Raw genomic sequence first — 17,658 nt, 5'->3', positions numbered from 1 at the left:
CTTTGACGCTTAATGCAAACAGTGAACACAGCAATGCTCCAGTACAGTTGGATGTTTCTGACCACAACTGCTGAAGGAACTGAGAAAACAGTATGCATACAAAAAAAGTGAAAATTAGGCTCGATGGCGATGGCCGCAGCAAAAGAGGCCCTCCCTTACAAAAGAGCCCCAGGATAATTAACAGCTATTAAGGGCACACAGCACTCAATGCTCACCACTACTTCTAACTGGTTTAAGGCAGCAAGAGTGCCACCTACTGAAGGACAACCAACAGAAAGCAACTTCTGGAAAAACTACCATTTTTTATTTAAAACAAGTTTCCCCACTCTTAGTAGGAGAATGGCAGAAGGGAAAAGAGTCTATAGCCAACATCTCTCTGTAGAGTATTCCTAATTTTCCTCAAGGGACCAAGGGTCAGTGGACTATAGTCTGCTCCACCTAGATTAGACACTGTATGTTCAAATAACCAGATGGCCAGTGGCCTCAGACCACACAACACACGTACCTTTTGCTCCATGACTGACAGAGGAGGGAGGTTCATCATCGGACGTGGAGCTGAGGCTCAGGGCAAGCTCTGCAACTCTTTTTTTCTGTTTCTTGATGGGGGCAGTGCATTCTGGGTCAGTTCTCCTCTTCATCGTTAACTGTAACCATAAATCCAGTCAGTCAGCTGCCCCTGGGTCACAGCCACTGGGATCACAGCAGGGATTCCAAAGTGTAAATCATCGATGGGATGAGATTTGGCAACTCTACACATCTTCCAGTGCCAGCACTTGAATAGCCTCTTCCTCAGAATGAGGTCTAGGAAGGATGCCAGCCAAGTGTCGGTTTTCAATGATAGCTGTTTTACTGGAAAATGTGGTGCTCACAGACTGAGAGAGCCCTGGGCCACTGGTGTCAGATAACAGAAAGTCATGGATCAACTCCACAAGCCACTGGAGGAAAAAGCCTTGGTACCTGTAGTTATTCTACACTTTTGATGCAATATTGGCCATGCATGACAATGTACACTGAAAATGAACTATAAAACCTAATAAATATTAACCAATATTCCCAAGGTGAAGGGACCATCCCAGAATGACTGTTTCATCAGCATTATTTTACCAAAACAATTAAGAAATTACATAATATCATAAAAATACTGGTTTCGGTTTACTTCATAATGTTTGAAAACATGAAAGAATTGGGAAAGTTTTTAAGCAGAGTAAGGAATGGAAGCAGTGAATGACTTAAGACTGAGGAAACACAAGAGTGGGAAAGTTATTGGGACTGGAGGTACCTATACCACAGAACTCAGTTACGAAAACAACAATTTTAAGGACAGAAATCCACCTCCACAAAAAAGAATGGAAACCGGCTGGGCGCGGTGGCTCACGCCTGTAATCCCAGCACTTTGGGAGAAAGAGGTGGGCGGATCACCTGAGGTCAGGAGTTCAAGACCAGCCTGGCCAACATGGTGAAACCCCATCTCTAGTAAAAAAACACAAAAATTAGCCGGGTGGTGGCACATGCCTGTAGTCCCAGCTACTCAGGAGAACCGCTTGAATTGCTGAGGTGGAGGTTGCCGTGAGCCGAGATCACACCACTGCACTCCAGCCTGGGCAACAGAGCAAAAAAAGAAAGAAAGAAAGAAAGGAAACAGGCACCATGCCACCATCAATCATCCATCCCCATGGTTAGGTACATGAGAGATAAGCACGAGAAAAAAATAAGATGGAATGAAGTGATTATGAAACCCTGAAATCTTAAGGAATGATCAAGTTAAAGAGCAAGCAAGAGAAGTAGTGAATAAAGTGTGGCTTACACACAACTGATTGGCTGTAGAGAACTCAGAAAAGAGGACTCAATACAGGGTGGGCGACCAGCTGGGAAACAATCCTTAGGGAAGGCGAGGTACAGCAAGAAAGTATTGAAACCCAAAAGTGTCACTGATGCTCCCAACCTCATAAAACCCTGAATCACGTTTCAGTTCTCTCCAACTCAAGGAAGAGCCAATCAACCCAATGCACAACCGCCACCTTCCTGAGAAAGCGGCCTCTTACTAGATACAGGCAGGGGCTGTCCCAGGGAAGAACCGGAGACACTGAGCAAACAGAAAGCAAGACCAAGCTAAGCCACTTTTCACTTTAAGCAGTAGTCTTAAATACCCCCAAAAGGCCCCCAGGGTGAGCTAAAGGAAGGCTCATCACAGAGCCTGCTTCTAGCCATTGCAAGCGCTAAAAGCTTTTAATTCTTAAGTGACTCGGGGGGAGACTGGAAGTACAGCAAACTCAAAGCGGACTGTGTTGAATAGTTGTGTGAAAGGCAGGAGAGGCGGATGCTCCTCCCCAAACCACATCACCTTAGATTTGGGCCTTCCAAATCATCTCATCCAACCCTATCATCTTCCACGGGAAAAGACTGCGGCCACAGAGGGGAAGGCCACACAGCTAACCAGTGCCCAGCTCAAGTGACTCACACATGCCAGCAGAATGCTCTGGCAGGGAACTTCTAAGCGGAAGGTAAGCGGCCTGGTTCTACCTGCTGCTTCCGCACAGAAGGGGTTCAAATCCCCTCTGCAGTCTTCTCTCCCTGGGCCTCGGTTTGGCACTGTCACCCCTAATCACAGAGAGAAGAGATAAGCTCCCATGTCTCCCGGCCAGTCCCTTCATTTGAAGATAACATGAGCGTGTGAATGTGTGCGCAGAGACGTGTGTCAGCGGCAGCTCAGGCTCCAGGGAGCCGGCGTTGGGAGTGGGAGGAGGAGGGAAGACATAAGGGGCCAGAAGGCGAGGAGACTCACGACCGCGGGTGGGGGGCCCAGGCGGCGGTGGAGGGGAGAAGGATGCTGAGCCCGCGCGCCCGCCCGCTTGCTCCCCCTGGGCCGCGCGTCGGCACTCACGCTGAGGGGAGAAAGCGAGCTGCCGGGGAGCGGAGGGGGGGGTCAGGCCGACACTGTCGCCGCCGCTGCCAGAGCCGCCGCCTCCTCCCTCAGTTTCGTTTCCCCACAAGCCAGCCCAGGTCCGCCAGCCGCACCGTCGCGCTCGGGTCCAGTACTGCGGGCAGCGCAGCCTGATGACGTCACGGACAGCGCCGCGCCTCGGTCCTCCCCCGGCCGGGTCCTGGCCCCGGGAAAGGCAGCTGAGGTTCTGGCCCGCTCCACCCCTCAACCTGGGAGGTCCAGGGGCGCCTGCGCGGAAAAGCCGCCCGGAAAAGGCTGCAAAAGCAAAAGTAACTATCTCCTCCTTCGGCTCTGAGGAAGAGAAACCAATACAAAAATTATAAGTGCTAGGTACCCTCACACGACCTCATCTTACTTAATCTTATCATTGATCTTCATTTTACAGACTAAGAACAAGTTCAGAGAGGTAGATGGTAAACTGGTTGAGCGAACGCAGTGTTCTTGTTCCCTGCTGTATCCCCAACATCCAGCCTATGGGACATCTCAACAGATTTTGAACGAAGGACGGAAGGAAAGAAGGAATGCCGCCTATAGCATCTTACCATATGGGCACAGTTGGCTCTCCATCTCAAACCTCTCTTCTGATTTTCAGGCCAATATGGCCAAACGTCTGTTGGACATCCTCACTCAGTCACCTCAAACCCCATGAATTCAAATTTCACCTTATGTTCTCCCATCAGCTCACTTTTTTCCTGGTGAAGGGCGCTGCCATCCATCCTGTTGGTCCAGCTAGAAATCTGAGGAGTCTCCCTCTTCTTCATACCCCAAAGTTTCTCATACACTTAATTGCGTTTACCTCCTAATTGTCTTTCAAATCCATCCATTCACCCCCATCCCCATTGCCACAATTCATGCACTTACCCCCTCTCGGCAGAATTTCTCCAGTAACCTCCAAACTCCCGTGACTGTCTCCAGTTGTGATCCCTCTAATGCGTTCTTCACAAAACCAAAGTGATTTTTATAATTTTCAACACCTGTGAAAAGAAGGGAATTTAAAATTGATTAATTAATTAAACCTGATCCTGTCACAACCCAACAATGATTAAAATCCATCAATGATGTCCCATTGCTCTTAGAATAAAGCTAATGTCCTTAAAATGGCCTCTGAGACCCTCCAGCATGACCCCCTCTTCAGGTATGCCTTGTACTGCTATCCCTTAGTTCTCCCCATGCTGACTCTTCTCAGTTTATCAAATATGCGGTGTCTCCGCCGGGCGCGGTGGCTCACGCCTGTAATCCCAGCACGTGGGGAGGCTGAGGCGGATGGATCGCCTGAGGTCAGGAGTTCCAGACCAGCCTGGCCAACATGGTGAAATCCCGTCTCTACTGAAGATACAAAAAAAGTAGCTGGGGTGTGGTGGTGCGCACCTATAGTCCCAGCTACTCAGTAGGGTGAGTCAGGAGAATCGCTTGAACCTGGGAAGCAGAGGTTGCAGTGAGCAGAGATTGCGCCACTGCACTCCAGCCTGGGCGACAGAGCCAGACTCTATCTCAAAAACAGAACAGAACAAAACAAAACATGCTATGTCTCTTAAGAGTTCAGCCCCCTGCCTGGATCATGCTTCTCCTCTTTGCTGGGCTAACGTCCATTTATCCCTCAGGACTCACTTTAGTGTCCTTATCTTGAAATATTTCCTGATGTCACAAGTCTAGGTTGGGAGACCCACCTCTGAGCTCCTAAAGCACTCTGTCCTTCCACTATCAAAGCACTTACCACGGTGTTGTGTAATGGCCTGTGGACTCATCTGCCTCCCCGACTCAGCTGTAAACTGTACAGGAAAGATTGTCTGTCTGTATTAAATTCACAAGATTTAACAGAGGCTGGTGGTCAGTGCTGAATAGATATTTACTGAATCTGTGGAAGTGTGGAATATGAATGAAGGTTGAGTGATATGTTCAAGGTTACAGAGCTAGGAAGCAGCAAACAGGTATTTACCCAGTTCTCTATGTTCTAAAGCTTAGTGTCCTTCTTTCCACCTCACTAAGGCTTCTTAACATGCATCGTGACATGAACACTTTTGGTAATCTTGTAGAGCTTATGGACCCATTCTCAAAATAATAATTTGAAGGGTATAAAATAAGGTATAGGAAATGAGTTATATTGAAAAAGTTAACATATTTAGCAAATTTAATGATTTAATTTTTATGTAAAGCATTAAATAATGAGAGAATGCATTCAAAATATAGTCAAGTTAAAGTTAAATTTTATTTTTTAATGTATATGAGTATACCCAATGAATAGTGCTGGAAAAACCAGATAAATATATAGGGAAACATGAACTTTGAATCTTTTTTTTTTTTTTTTTGAGACAGAGTCTTGCTCTGTCGCCCAGGCTGGAGTGCAGTGGTGCAATCTCCGCTCACTGCAAGCACCACCTCCAGGTTCACGCCATTCTTCTACCTCAGCCTCCCAAGTAGCTGGGACTACAGGCGCCCGCCACCACGCCCGGCTAATTTTTTGTATTTTTAGTAGAAACGGGGTTTCACCGGGTTAGCCGGGATGGTCTTGATCTCCTGACCTCATGGTCCGCCTGCCTCGGCCTCCCAAAGTGCTGGGATTACAGGCGTGAGCCAACGTGCTCGGCCCACTTTGATTCTCACTTTATGCCAAATGCAAATTAAGTTAAGATAGATCATAGACCTAAACATAAAATCTAAAATGATAAAGCTTATAACAGAAAACATAGGAAAATATTTTTGCAGACTTTGGGTAAACAAAGATTTTTTTTTACATGGGACCCAGGGAGCATTAATCGAAAGAAAAATAATGATAAAATGGAGTTCATCAAAATAAAAGGCTTCTACTCAACAAAAGACACCATTAAGACATTGAATAATCAAACCACAGAATCAGAGGAAAAGATTCACAATACATCTCTCTGACAAATGACTTATCTCATATATATATACACACACATATATATATAAAATACCCAAGAATAAAAAGAAAAACAGAAATTTCCAATTCCTGTCAAAATGGAAACAGCACATTTCATTCTGTTTCTCCCACTGAATGTAATTTAAAACCTTAGACAGAATGCATAGAACAACTATCTGAGGATTCTGAAAAGTAAATGGTAAAGTATAAAGTAAATGACAGGAATATGGAGAAAGGAAACCAGAAGTCAAAGAACTGTCAAATCAAGAGTGAGTTTCCCAATTTTTTTCCCCTCCGTTTTCTCCCAACTTGTACTAAAAGGCAATCTAAAATGCACATATTTTGCACAACAATGTGAATATAGTTAACACTGCTGAACTGTACACTGTTAAATTACATTTGGCTTAAATCTGCCTCCATACATAACGTAATCTAATAATATGTAAACAAACTGTAACCTAACTTGAGAGTATATTCTTTTTTTTTTTATTATTTTTTGAGACAGAGTCTTGATCTGTCATCCAGGCCGGAGTGCAGTGGCACAATCTCAGCTCATTGCAACCTCCACCTCCCAGGTTCAAGCAATTCTCCTGCCTCAGCCTCCCGAGTAGCTGGGACTATAGGCACATGCCACCACGCCTGGCTAATTTATGTATTTTTAGTAGAGATGGGGTTTTACCATATTGGCCAGGCTGGTCTTGAACTCCTGACTTCGTGATCCGCCTGCCTTGGCCTCCTGAGAGTATATTCTTGTAACAAGTATCTGAGTCTGGGCTAATCATAGCAGGTAAATTTTCAGTCAGTCATGGGGATGCAAACTGCCACAATATGTCCAAATAAGACAAATGCCAAACTGTAACCAATCAGGCTATTTTTGTATGTCACTTCCTTTTTCTGTCTATAAATACTGCATGCCTCCATTGGTAGGTAAAGCTCTCTGAACCCTTACTGGTTTGGGAGGCTTCCCAATTCATGAATTGTTTCTTTTCTCAAATAATCTCTGCTAAACTTTATTTATGTAAAGTTTTTCTTTCAACAACACTTAAAAATGGTTAAGATGGTAAATTTTATGTTGTGTTTTTTACCATAATTTAAAGAATAGCTATTATAACCATAACCTAAAACACAGGAGTAAGACTCTTAAAAAATGAATAGAAAGATAGTGAGTCTCTGCAGAAAGAACCAAATGGAAATTTTAGAATTAAAAAGTACAGTAACAAAAACAAAAATTTCACTAGATGGGTTCAATAGCAGAATGATGATGATGGGGGTGGAGGGAGTCACTAAACTTGAAGATAGATCAATGAAAAGTATCAAACGTGAAAAACAAATGGAAAAAAAAGTGAATACAGCCTCAGGGACCCAGGGAACAATACCAAACGATCCAATACTTATGTCATCAGAGTCCCTACAAAGAAAAGGAGGTAGAAAAAAATATTTGGCGCTAAAAAATATTTGAAGAAATAATGGTTAAACACTTCCAAACAATGGCAAAATGCATAAATTTACAGACTCAAAAAGCTCAGAATTTCCCAAACAGTAAATGCCCAAAGAAATCCACTCCCAAATGCATCATAACCAAACTGCTGGAAACTAAAGCCAAATAAACTATCTTAAAAACAGCCAGAGAAAGTTGTCAGAATCAAAATGGAGTCACTCATGTTTAAAACTCTGACAGGCCAGCACGGTGGCTTATGCCTGTAATCCCAGCACTTTGGGAGGCCAAGGCAGGTGGATTACCTGAGGTTGGGAGCTCAAGACATGCCTGGCCAACATGGTGAAACCCCATGTCTACTAAAAATACAAAAATTAGCCAGGCGCAGTGGCACACATCTGTAATCCCAGCTACTCGGGAGGCTGAGGCAGGAGAATCACTTGAATCCGGGAGGTGGAGGTTGGAGTAAGCTGAGATCACACCACTGCACTCCAGTCTGGGTGACAGAGTGAGACTCCATCTCAAAAAAACAAAACAAAACAAAAAAACAAAACTCTGACAAACACAGCCAGGGAACCCACGAAGGGAGGGTTCTCACGCATAAATGCCTGATAAAAAGAACTATCACAAAAGGCTTTGCAAAAATCACAGTCTTCCACAAAAGTCATCACAACCTAACAACAACAGCACAACATACTTCTGCAAGGACATCTGCCTAACAACTGCCTGTCCAAACTTGCAGTGACACCACCCTTGTTATTAAGGATCCTTGTAGTGAAGGATAATTGTCTCAAAACATTTATGTAATCCTCCTTATTTTTCCTAAAAAATTTTTGGTCTTCCTTTACCTGTCTGAATACACACATTATTTACTGTGGCAGCTGTACTCCCATTGCAATGCTTATTCCTGAATAAACACAGCTTCTTTTTTAGAGAGTTTCTCTCTCTCTCTCGCTCTCTCTCTCTCTGTTACTTAGGTTGACAAAACTCGTATCACATTTAGGGGAAAAACAATTAGAATGACTATGGATCTTACATCAGAAACCATGGAGGCAAAAAAAGGAGTGACACAAAACATTTCAAGTCCAGAAAGAAAAGAACAGTCAACCTGGAATTTTATATCCAGTAGAAATATCCTTCAAGAATGAAAGCAAACTAAAGAGATTCTCAGAGGAAGAAAAACTAAGAGAATTCATCACCAGCCACACTTTGTAAAATAAAGCCTAAAGGAAGTTATTCAGCCTGAAAAGAAATGATAACAGAGTAAAACTGGAAATGTCAGGAATGAAGGAAAAGCAATAAAAGTGGTAAATAGCTAGGTAGATATATAATAGGCTATTTTTCTCCTTTTAAGTTCTTACAAATATACCTGATGATTAAAAAACATATAACATTGTCTGATAAAGTTGCCAGTGTGTGTAAATGTAACACATATGATAACTACCACATAAATGGGGAAGGGTGAAGGGATCTATAAGGCAGGAAGGTTTCTACAGTCCACTGAAAGTGGTAAAATATTAATTCTAAATACACTGTGAAAGTTATTCTGGAATTGTCCTTTTTGGAAAGGCGAAGTAAGGACCTCTGAAATAAATCTTCCATAAAAACAATGAGAATACTAGCAAAATTGTCAAAATTGGGTGGAGAGGATTCTGGGAAGATGGCAGAGTAGGAAGCACCAGGAATATGGCTTCTCACCTAGACAAAAATTGTGCTGGCGGAATCTGTCTGATGTAACTATTATGGGACTCCGGAGTCTAATAAGGACTTGCAACATCCAGAAGAAGGCAAGGATGGTAAATTGTGGTTAATTTTAGTTCATTTCAGCTCTTAGCACAGCAGCAGCTACTCATCCACCACCACTCAGCCATATGGCAGACAGCGGTGCACGTGTTCCTGGAGCAGCTTACAAACAGCTTGTGGGAGCCAGGGTAGGCAAAGAGGACTTTGTCCTCTGATTATGGAGGATCCATGCCCTGATCTCTCATTCCCACTTCTTATCACAGAGGTATAAACAAAGCAGGGAAAGCCATTTTTGTTGCAACTTCCCCTATTTGTTTCAAGCCTCTTGCTCTCTGGCTGAAGTGACTCCTGGATATTTAAAGGGCTGGTGACCTTTCTATTCCTCCCTTTCATTTTTGCTTTTTCTCCTTTTGGGAACCAGACATTAAAGACTAGGACACTAAAAAATGACTACATATATGGAGCAAATTAGAAAGTGACTGAGCCTGCCCAGGGAAAGTTTCAAAAAAGATCTGAGGAAAATTGGCCAGGTGTGGTGGTGCATGCTTGTAATCCCAGCTACTTGGGAAACTGAGGTGGGAGGATCGCTTGAACCTGGGAGACGGAGGTTGCAGTGAGCCAAGATTGCGTTACTGCACTCCAGCCTGGGTGACAGAGTGAGACTGCATCTCAGAAAAAAAAAAAAAAAAAAGACCTGAGGAGACCTTAACTCTATACCTCAGGCTCATCCTTGGCACAGAGACAACCTACACTAATCAAAAAATAAAAATTAAAAAATAAAAACAAATACAGAAAACAGAAAGTCCTAGGGAAGGTGAAGAATTGGCTTTCTGGAGTTACCATCTTATTAGATGCATATGTCCAATTTCCAACAAAAATTCACAAGGCATACAAAGAAACAGAAAAGTGTGTCACATTCAAAAGAAAAAATAAATCAACAGAAAATGTCCCTGAAAAAGACCTGATGGCAGATCTACTAGACAAAGACTTAAAAAAAAAAGTCTTAAGGTGCTCAAAGAACTAAAGGAAGATGTGGAGAAAGTCAAGAAAACAATGTATAAAAAAATTGGAAATATCAACAAAGAGATGAAAACCCTAAAAAGAAACAAGAAAAAATTCTGGAGCTGAAAAGTACAATAATCAAAATAAAACATACTCACTAGAAATATTCAAAGTCAGATTTGAGCAGCTAGAAGAAAGAAGTAGTGAACCTGAAGATAGGACAATGTTAATTATTGAGTCTAAGGGACAAAAATAAAAAAGACAACAAAACAAACAGAGTCTAAGGGGCCTCTGGGACACCACGGAGCAGACCAACATATGCATTGTGGGAGTGTCAGAGGGGCAGAGAGAATATTTGAAGAAATAATGACTGAAAGCTTCCCAAAATTGATTAATATAAAGATTCAAATTTGATGAATATAAAGATTCAAGAAGCTTAACAAACTCCAAATAAAACGAACTCAAAGATATGCATATCGAGACACATCACAATCAACTTTAGAAAGACAAAGAGAGAATCTGGAAAGCAGCAAGAAAGAAGCAATCTTCACATACAAATGATCACCAATAAATTAACAGCAGAGTTTTCATCAAAAACTCTGGAGGCCAGAAAGCAGTGAGCCAATATATTCAAGAATATATTGCTAAAACGTGGTGGCTCACGCCTGTAATCCCAGCACTTTGGAAGCCCAAGGCGGATCACGAAGTCAGGAGTTCGAGACCAGCCTGGCCAACATGGTACAACCCCGTCTCTACTAAAAATACAAAAAATTAGCCAGGCGTGGCACGTGCCTGTAATCCCAGCTACTCAGGAGGCTGAGGCACGAGAATTACTTGAACTCGGGAGGTGGAGGTTACAGTGGGCTGAGATCGCACCACTGCACTCCAGCCTGGGTGACAGAACAAGATTTTGTCTCGGAAAAAAAAAAAAAAAGAATATATTGCTAAAAGAAAAAAAAAAATCAATCAAGTATTCTATATCCAGAAAAACTGTCCCTCAAAAGTGAGGGAAAAATTTCCCAGCACTTTGGGAGGCCAAGGCAGGCAGATCATGAAGTCAGGAGTTCGAGACCAGCCTGGCCAACATGGTGAAACCCCATCTCTACTAAAAATACAAAAATTAGCTTGGTGGTGGGTGCCTGTAATCCCAGCTACTCTGGAGGCTGAGGCAGGAGAATTGCTTGAACCTGGGAGGCAGAGGTTGCAGTGAGCTGAGATTGCGCCACTGCACTCCAGCCTGGGCAACAAGAGCAAAACTCCTTCTCAAAAAAAAAAAAAGTGAGGGAAAAATTAAGACATTCCCAGATAAACAAAAGCTGAGAGAGTTTCTTACCACTGAATCTGCCCTTCAAGAAATGCTCAAGGAAGTCCTACAGGGTGAAATAAAAGGACACCAGAAAATAACTTGATGCCATATGAAAAAAATAAAGATAACAATAAAGGTAAATACATGGACAATTATAAAAGCTAGCATTATTGCAACTAAGGTTTGTAATGCCACTTTTTATTTTTTATGTGATGTGAGAGATGAATACATTAAAAAAACAATTATTAGCCTAAAACCGAGTATTATTTTAACTTTGGTTTGCAACTCTGTATTTTGTTTTCCGTATAATTTAGGAGACTAATGTATTTTTAAAATATTAGTGATACAGGAATTAAGACAAAGGTACTAGGCTGGGTGCGGTGGCTCACGCCTGTAATCCCAGCACTTTGGGAGGCCCAGGCGGGCAGATCACGAGGTCAGGAGATCCAGACCATCCTGGCTAACACGGTGAAACCCCGTCTCTACTAAAAATACAAAAAAAAAAAAAAAAAAAAATTAGCCAGGCGAGGTGGCGGGCGCCTGTAGTCCCAGCTACTCGGGAGGCTGAGGCAGGAGAGGCGCCTGTAGTCCCAGCTACTCTGGAGGCTGAGGCAGGAGAATGGCGTGAACCCAGGAGGCGCAGCTTGCAGTGAGCCAAGATCGCACCACAGCACTCCAGCCTGGGCGACAAAGCAAGACTCCGTCTCAAAAAAAAAAAAAGAAAAAGTACTTAGGCAGATAGTGAGGGTACGGGAGTCCTCAGTAAGGTTTTCCTTTTAATGAAAAGCAGCCCCCAAATCATTTTCTTTTCTAACAAATAGCAGCCTGTAAAATCGAGCTGCAAACATAGAAAACCAAGCTAGAAGCTTGCAGGGGTGAATGTCGGCAGTTGTGCCAATTAAAAAAAGGCTACCTGTGACTAGGCATGATCAAAATGGTGGGTCCGTTTTCTCTTCTCTTTGCCAGCAACGTGTACAGTAAGGAGCAGACAAGATGGCATTGTCCAAGTGGAAAGCCCATTTACATAATAAGATTAGGGTGGGGCAACCAACCTTCCCCACATGCTATGTAAACGTCACACCTGGTTGAACCAATCTGTGAGCCCTATGTAAATCAGACACTGCCTCCTCAAGCCTGCCTATAAAATCTGCTGCAGTTTGCCACAGGACGCCTTTTCCCTTTTGGACACCTCTCTCTCACAAAAGACAGACCTGCTCTCCTCTCTCCTTTCTCTTGCCTATTAAACTTTCCACTCCTTAACCCACATCATGAGTGTGTGACAGTGTTGTTAATCTTCTCAGTGTGAGATGACAAACCCCACCCAGGTATTTACCCCAGACAAGGAGGCCACTTCATTAGTTTATGTTTAGGGGCACACAATGTGTAAAGATATGTAATTTTGTGACATCTACAATGAAAAGAGGTGAACACAGTGTTGTATGTAATGAAGCAGAGTTTTTGTATGTTATTGAAGTTAAGCTGGTGTAAATTCAAATTAGAGTACTAACACAGGATTATCATGTTAAATGTAATGCTAATGGTAACCACGAAGAAAATAGCTAGAGAATATACACAGAAAGAAATGAGAAAGGAATTTAAACATTTTACTACTCCAAAATACAAAAAGGACAGTAATGCAAGAAAAGAGGGACAGAAAAGCTATAAGGCATACAAAAACATGTAACATAATGGGCTGGGCATGGTGGCTCACACCTGTAATCCCAACATTTTGGGAGGCTGAAGTGAGTGGATCACTTAAGATCAGGAGTTTGAGACCAGCTTGGCCAACATGGCGAAATTCTACTAAAAATACAAAAATTAGCCCGGCATGGTGGCACGTGCCTGTGGTCCCAGCTACTCAGGAGGCTGAGGTGGGAGGATTGCTTGAACCCAGGAGATGGAAGTTGCAGTGAGCCCAGATCATGCCACTGCACTCCAGCCTGCATGACAGAGCAAGACTCTGTCTCAAAAAAAAATTAATTAATTGAATTGAATTGAATAAAAAAGAAAACATATAACAAAATGAGAGAAGTAAGTCCCTCCTTATCAATAATTAAGTGTAAATAAATTAAATTTCCCAATCAAAAGACGAAGATTGGCAGAATGAAAAAAAAAATCCGCATGATCCTTTATGTGCTGTCTACAAGCCACCCATTTTAGATCCAAAAACACAAATAGATTGAAAGTGAAAAGATGGAAAAATATATTCCATGCAAATAGTAACCAAAAGAGAGTAGAGTGGCTAGACTAATATCAGACAAAATAGATTTTAAATCAAAAAGGGTTATAAGAGACAAAGAATGATATTACATATTAAAGGTTCAATACAGCAAGAAGATATAACAATAACAAACATTTACACACCTAATGACAGGTCATCAAAATATACGATGCAGGCCGGGCGTGGTGGCTCACGCCTATAATCCCAGCACTTTGGGAGGCCGAGGTGGGTGGATCACCTGAGGTCAGGAGTTCGACACCAGACTGGCCAACATGGCGAAACCCCATCTCTACTAATAATACAATAGCTGGGTGTGGTGGCATGTGCCTGTAGTCCCAGCTACTCTGGAGGCTGAGGCAGGAGAATCACTTGAACCCATTGATCCCAGAAGGCAGAGGTTGCAATGAACCAAGATTATACCACTGCACTCCAGCCTAGGTAACAGAACAAGACTCCATCTCAAAAAAATAAAAAATTAAAAAAAATACATATATATATACACACACATATATGTATATACATATATATATTTGTATATACATATATATTTGTATATACATATATATTATACATATATATTTGTATATACATATATATTATACATATATATTTGTATATACGTATATATATTTGTATACAAATATATATGTATTATATATGTATATACAAATATATATGTATATACAAATATATATGTATATACAAATATATATACGTATATACATATATATATAATGCAAAAACTGACAGAATTGAAGGTGGAAATAGGCAGTTCTACAATTATAGTTGGAGGTCTCAATACCCGCCCTTGCAATGATGGATAGAACAACCAGATAAAAGGTAAAAAAATGCAGAATTAAACAGTATAATAAACCAATCAGGTCAAATAGACATGTACAGAACACTGTACTCAACAGCGACATACTGCACATTTTTCTCAAATACACATGAAACATTCTCCAGGATAGACCATATGTTAGGCCACAAATTAAGTACCAATAGATTTTAAAAGATAGGGATCACACAGAGTATCTTCTCCAATCACAGCGGGATGGAGTCAGAAATCAGGAACAGAAGTAAAACTGGAAATTTCACAAATTTGTGGATATTAAACAACATACTCTTAAACAACTAATAGACAAAGAGGAAAACATAAAGGAAATTAGAAAATACTTAGAAGTAAATGAAAATTAAAAACACAATACACCAAAACTTACGAGATGCAGCAAAAGCAGTGCTAAGGGAGAAATTTATAGCTATAAATGCTTATATTAAAACAGTAAGAAAGATCTAAAATCAGCAACTTAACTTTAGAGCTTAAGAAACTAGGGGCCGGCACCGTGGCTCACGCCTGTAATCCTAGCACTTTGGGAGGCCGAGGCAGGCCGATCACTTGAGGTCAAGAGTTTGAGACCAGCCTGGCCAACATGGTGAAACCCCTTCTCTACCAAAATACAAAAATCAGCTGGGTGTGGTGGCGTGCGCCTGTAGTTCCAGCTACTCAGGAGGCTGAGGCAGGAGAATTGTTTGAAACTGGGAGGCGGAGGTTGCAGTGAGCCGAGGTCCTGCCATTGCACTTCAGCCTGGGGGACAAGAGTGAAATTCCGTCTCTTTAAAAAAAAAAAAAAAGAAAGAAAGAAAAAGAAAAAAAGAGAGAGAAAGAAGCTAGGGGAAAAAGAACAAACTAAACCCAAAGCTGGCCTAAGGGAGGAAATAATAAGATTAGAGCAGAGATAAGGGAGATAAGGAAAACATAGACTAGAAAAACAATAGAGAAAAGAGGCCGGGTCACGTTGGTGCGCGACTGTAATCCCAGCTACTTGGGAGGCTGAGGCAAGACAATCACTTGAACCTGGGAGGCAGAGGTTGCAGTGAGCTGGGATCGTGCCACCGCACTCTCACCTGGGCAACAGAGCAAGACTCTGTCTCAAAAAAAAAAAAAAAGACAAGAAAAAAGAAAAAGAAAAACTATAGAGAAAATCAATGAAGTCAAAAGATAGTTCTTTTAAAAGTGACAAATCCTGGCCGGGCGCGGTGGCTCACGCCTGTAATCCCAGCACTTTGGGAGGCCGAGGCGGGCGGATCACGAGGTCAGGAGATCCAGACCATCCTGGCTAACACGGTGAAACCCCGTCTCTACTAAAAATACAAAAAATTAGCCGAGCGTGGTGGCGGGCGCCTGTGGTCCCAGCTGCTCAGGAGGCTGAGGCAGGACAATGGCGTAAACCCGGGTAGCGGAGCTTGCAGTGAGCCGAGATTGCGCCACTGCACTCCAGCCTGGGCGACAGAGCAAGACTCTGTCTCAAAAAAAAAAAAAAAAAAAAAAGAAGAAAGAAAAGAGTTGTGGAGATGGATGGTGGTGATGTCTACCCAACATTATGAATATATTTCATAACATTGAACTGTATACTTAAAAATCGTTAAGAGGAAAGTTTCATGTTATGTGATTTTTGTTTTGCTTTGTTTAGTTTGTTTTTTAAGAGACAGGATCTCACTCTGTTGCCCAGGCTGGAGTGCAGTGACACAGTCATGGCTCACTGCAGCCTTAACTTGGTAGGTTCAAGAAATAGTCCTGCCTTGGGGCCGGGCATGGTGGCTCACACCTGTAATCCCAGCACTTTGGGAGGCCAAGGCGGGCGGATCACAAGGTCAGGAGTTTGAGACTAGCCTGGCCAACATAGTGAAACCCCGTCTCTACTAAAAATACAAAAATTAGCTAGGTGTGGTGGCAGGTGCCTGTAGTCCCAGCTACTCAGGAGGCTGAGGTGCGAGAATCGCTTGAACCCGGGAGGCAGAGGTTGCAGTGAGCTGAGACCATGCCATTGCACTCCAGCCTGGGTGACAGAGTGAGATTCCGTCTCAAGAAAAAAAAAAAAAGAAAGAAAGAAATATTCCTGCCTTGGCCTCTGAAAGTGCTGGGATCACAGGCATGAGCCACCATATCTGGCCCTGTTATGTGTATTTTACAGCAATAAAAAAATGGGAAAAAAATCTAGCCTCAAGCAATAATATCTGTGAAAAAAAAACTGTCAAAATCAACTTTTTTTTTTTTTTTTTTTTGAGATGGAGTTTTGCTCTTGTTGCCCAGGCTAAAGTACAATGGCGCAATCTCGGCTCACCGCAACCTCTGCCTCCTGGGTTCCAGCGATTCTCCTGCCTCAGCCTCCCGAGTAGCTAGGATTACAGGCATGTGCCACCAAGCCCAGCTAATTTTGTATTTTTATTAGAGACGGGGTTTCTCCATGTTGGTCAAGCTGGTCTTGAACTCCCGATCTCAGGTGATCTGCCCACCTCGGCCTCCCAAAGTGCTGGGATTACAGGCGCGAGCCACTGCGCCCGGCCCAAAATCAACTTTTTCAGAACTCTGGAAAATATCAAAGACTTGCAAAATTTGAAGAGTGTTTATTCAACAATAATGGCTTAATCTCAGTAATACAGAGCTTTGTGATATTTCAACTTGTTATAGTTCCAATCCTTTTTGGCAGCTCCATGCTCACCTTGAGAAACAACAGCCTTGCAACTATGATAGCTGTGAAAACCAGCAATGTAGCCACCACTAGAGAGGACAAAAACAGGCTTTAACTTCCCAAAAGCCCCACCACCAGAGAATTTGTCAGTATTCCACCTGTCTGGAAACTCTCCGAGAAGCTCTATTCTTAGAGCTTGTCTTATTTTACCTAACTCAGGGCTCACTCTGTGCAAACAGTCCTGTCTGCAGAGCATTGTCAAAAATAATTAGCAGCAATTGTTTCACAGTGCAGCTGCCTGAGGCAGCATTACCAATTGCTGCTAACAAAAATATTAAAAAGAAAAACCTGGGGAATGAGATGCCCATAGAAGGCTCAGAAAAGCCCTGAATATTCCAGGAGAGCTAGAAGGCCACATGCATGTGCAGGGCTACACAAATGCCCAGGAGAGATCTGAGAAGGCCGTAGTCTCTCACCTTTGACTTTGAGGCTCTGTACAATAAAAGCATAAAGTGAAGGTTAAGACATGGTTGCATACTGCCTGCCAGAGAATTGAAGCCATACACCAACACACACAGAGAGACCTTCAAAAAGGCTGGGTGATTTATTGGTTCATGGAATTTATGGAAATCTGTCCAGTCGTTTGGCAACCATTAAGCTTACCA

At 42.5% G+C, this 17,658-nt stretch overlaps 2 protein-coding genes across 4 annotated transcripts in view; one reads left to right on the top strand and one right to left on the bottom strand.

The window, feature by feature from the left end:
- The window catches only part of CMTR1 (cap methyltransferase 1), a 50,080-nt gene extending 47,017 nt beyond the window's left edge, over positions 1–3,063 (bottom strand). The window contains exons 1-2 of one of the 3 annotated variants that reach the window (XM_009241826.4): positions 2,882–3,063; positions 506–644 (exon numbers count right to left, since the gene is read on the bottom strand). In XM_009241826.4, the coding sequence (XP_009240101.1) occupies positions 506–638 (133 nt within the window). In that variant the 5' untranslated portion in view covers positions 639–644; positions 2,882–3,063. Of the gene's footprint in view, positions 1–505; positions 645–2,520; positions 2,855–2,881 lie in introns of those variants that run through there. The other 2 variants (NM_001132511.1, XM_024247869.3) reach the window with 2 other exon arrangements.
- Positions 2,472–4,039, top strand: LOC112133785 (uncharacterized). The gene is made up of 4 exons (XM_024248335.3): positions 2,472–2,501; positions 2,687–2,790; positions 2,928–3,210; positions 3,327–4,039. Exons 1-4 carry the CDS (start codon positions 2,472–2,474, stop codon positions 3,588–3,590), a joined length of 681 nt encoding a protein of 226 aa, XP_024104103.2. The 3' UTR covers positions 3,591–4,039.
- Positions 4,040–17,658: the final 13,619 nt, after the last annotated feature.

Source organism: Pongo abelii, chromosome 5 (genome assembly GCF_028885655.2).
Source record: "Pongo abelii isolate AG06213 chromosome 5, NHGRI_mPonAbe1-v2.0_pri, whole genome shotgun sequence".
NCBI classification, from domain to species: domain Eukaryota; kingdom Metazoa; phylum Chordata; class Mammalia; order Primates; family Hominidae; genus Pongo; species Pongo abelii.
This window is presented reverse-complemented; position numbering and strand designations above follow the sequence as displayed.

Bases quoted from the DNA above. Each gene is read 5' to 3' on its own strand.
- LOC112133785 (XM_024248335.3), top strand. From the start codon at position 2,472: ATGCTCTGGCAGGGAACTTCTAAGCGGAAG. The intron at 2,502-2,686 runs GTAAGCGGCCTG...ATGTGTGCGCAG, and splicing joins AGGGAACTTCTAAGCGGAAG to AGACGTGTGTCAGCGGCAGC. The intron at 3,211-3,326 runs GTAACTATCTCC...TTCATTTTACAG, and splicing joins AAAAGGCTGCAAAAGCAAAA to ACTAAGAACAAGTTCAGAGA.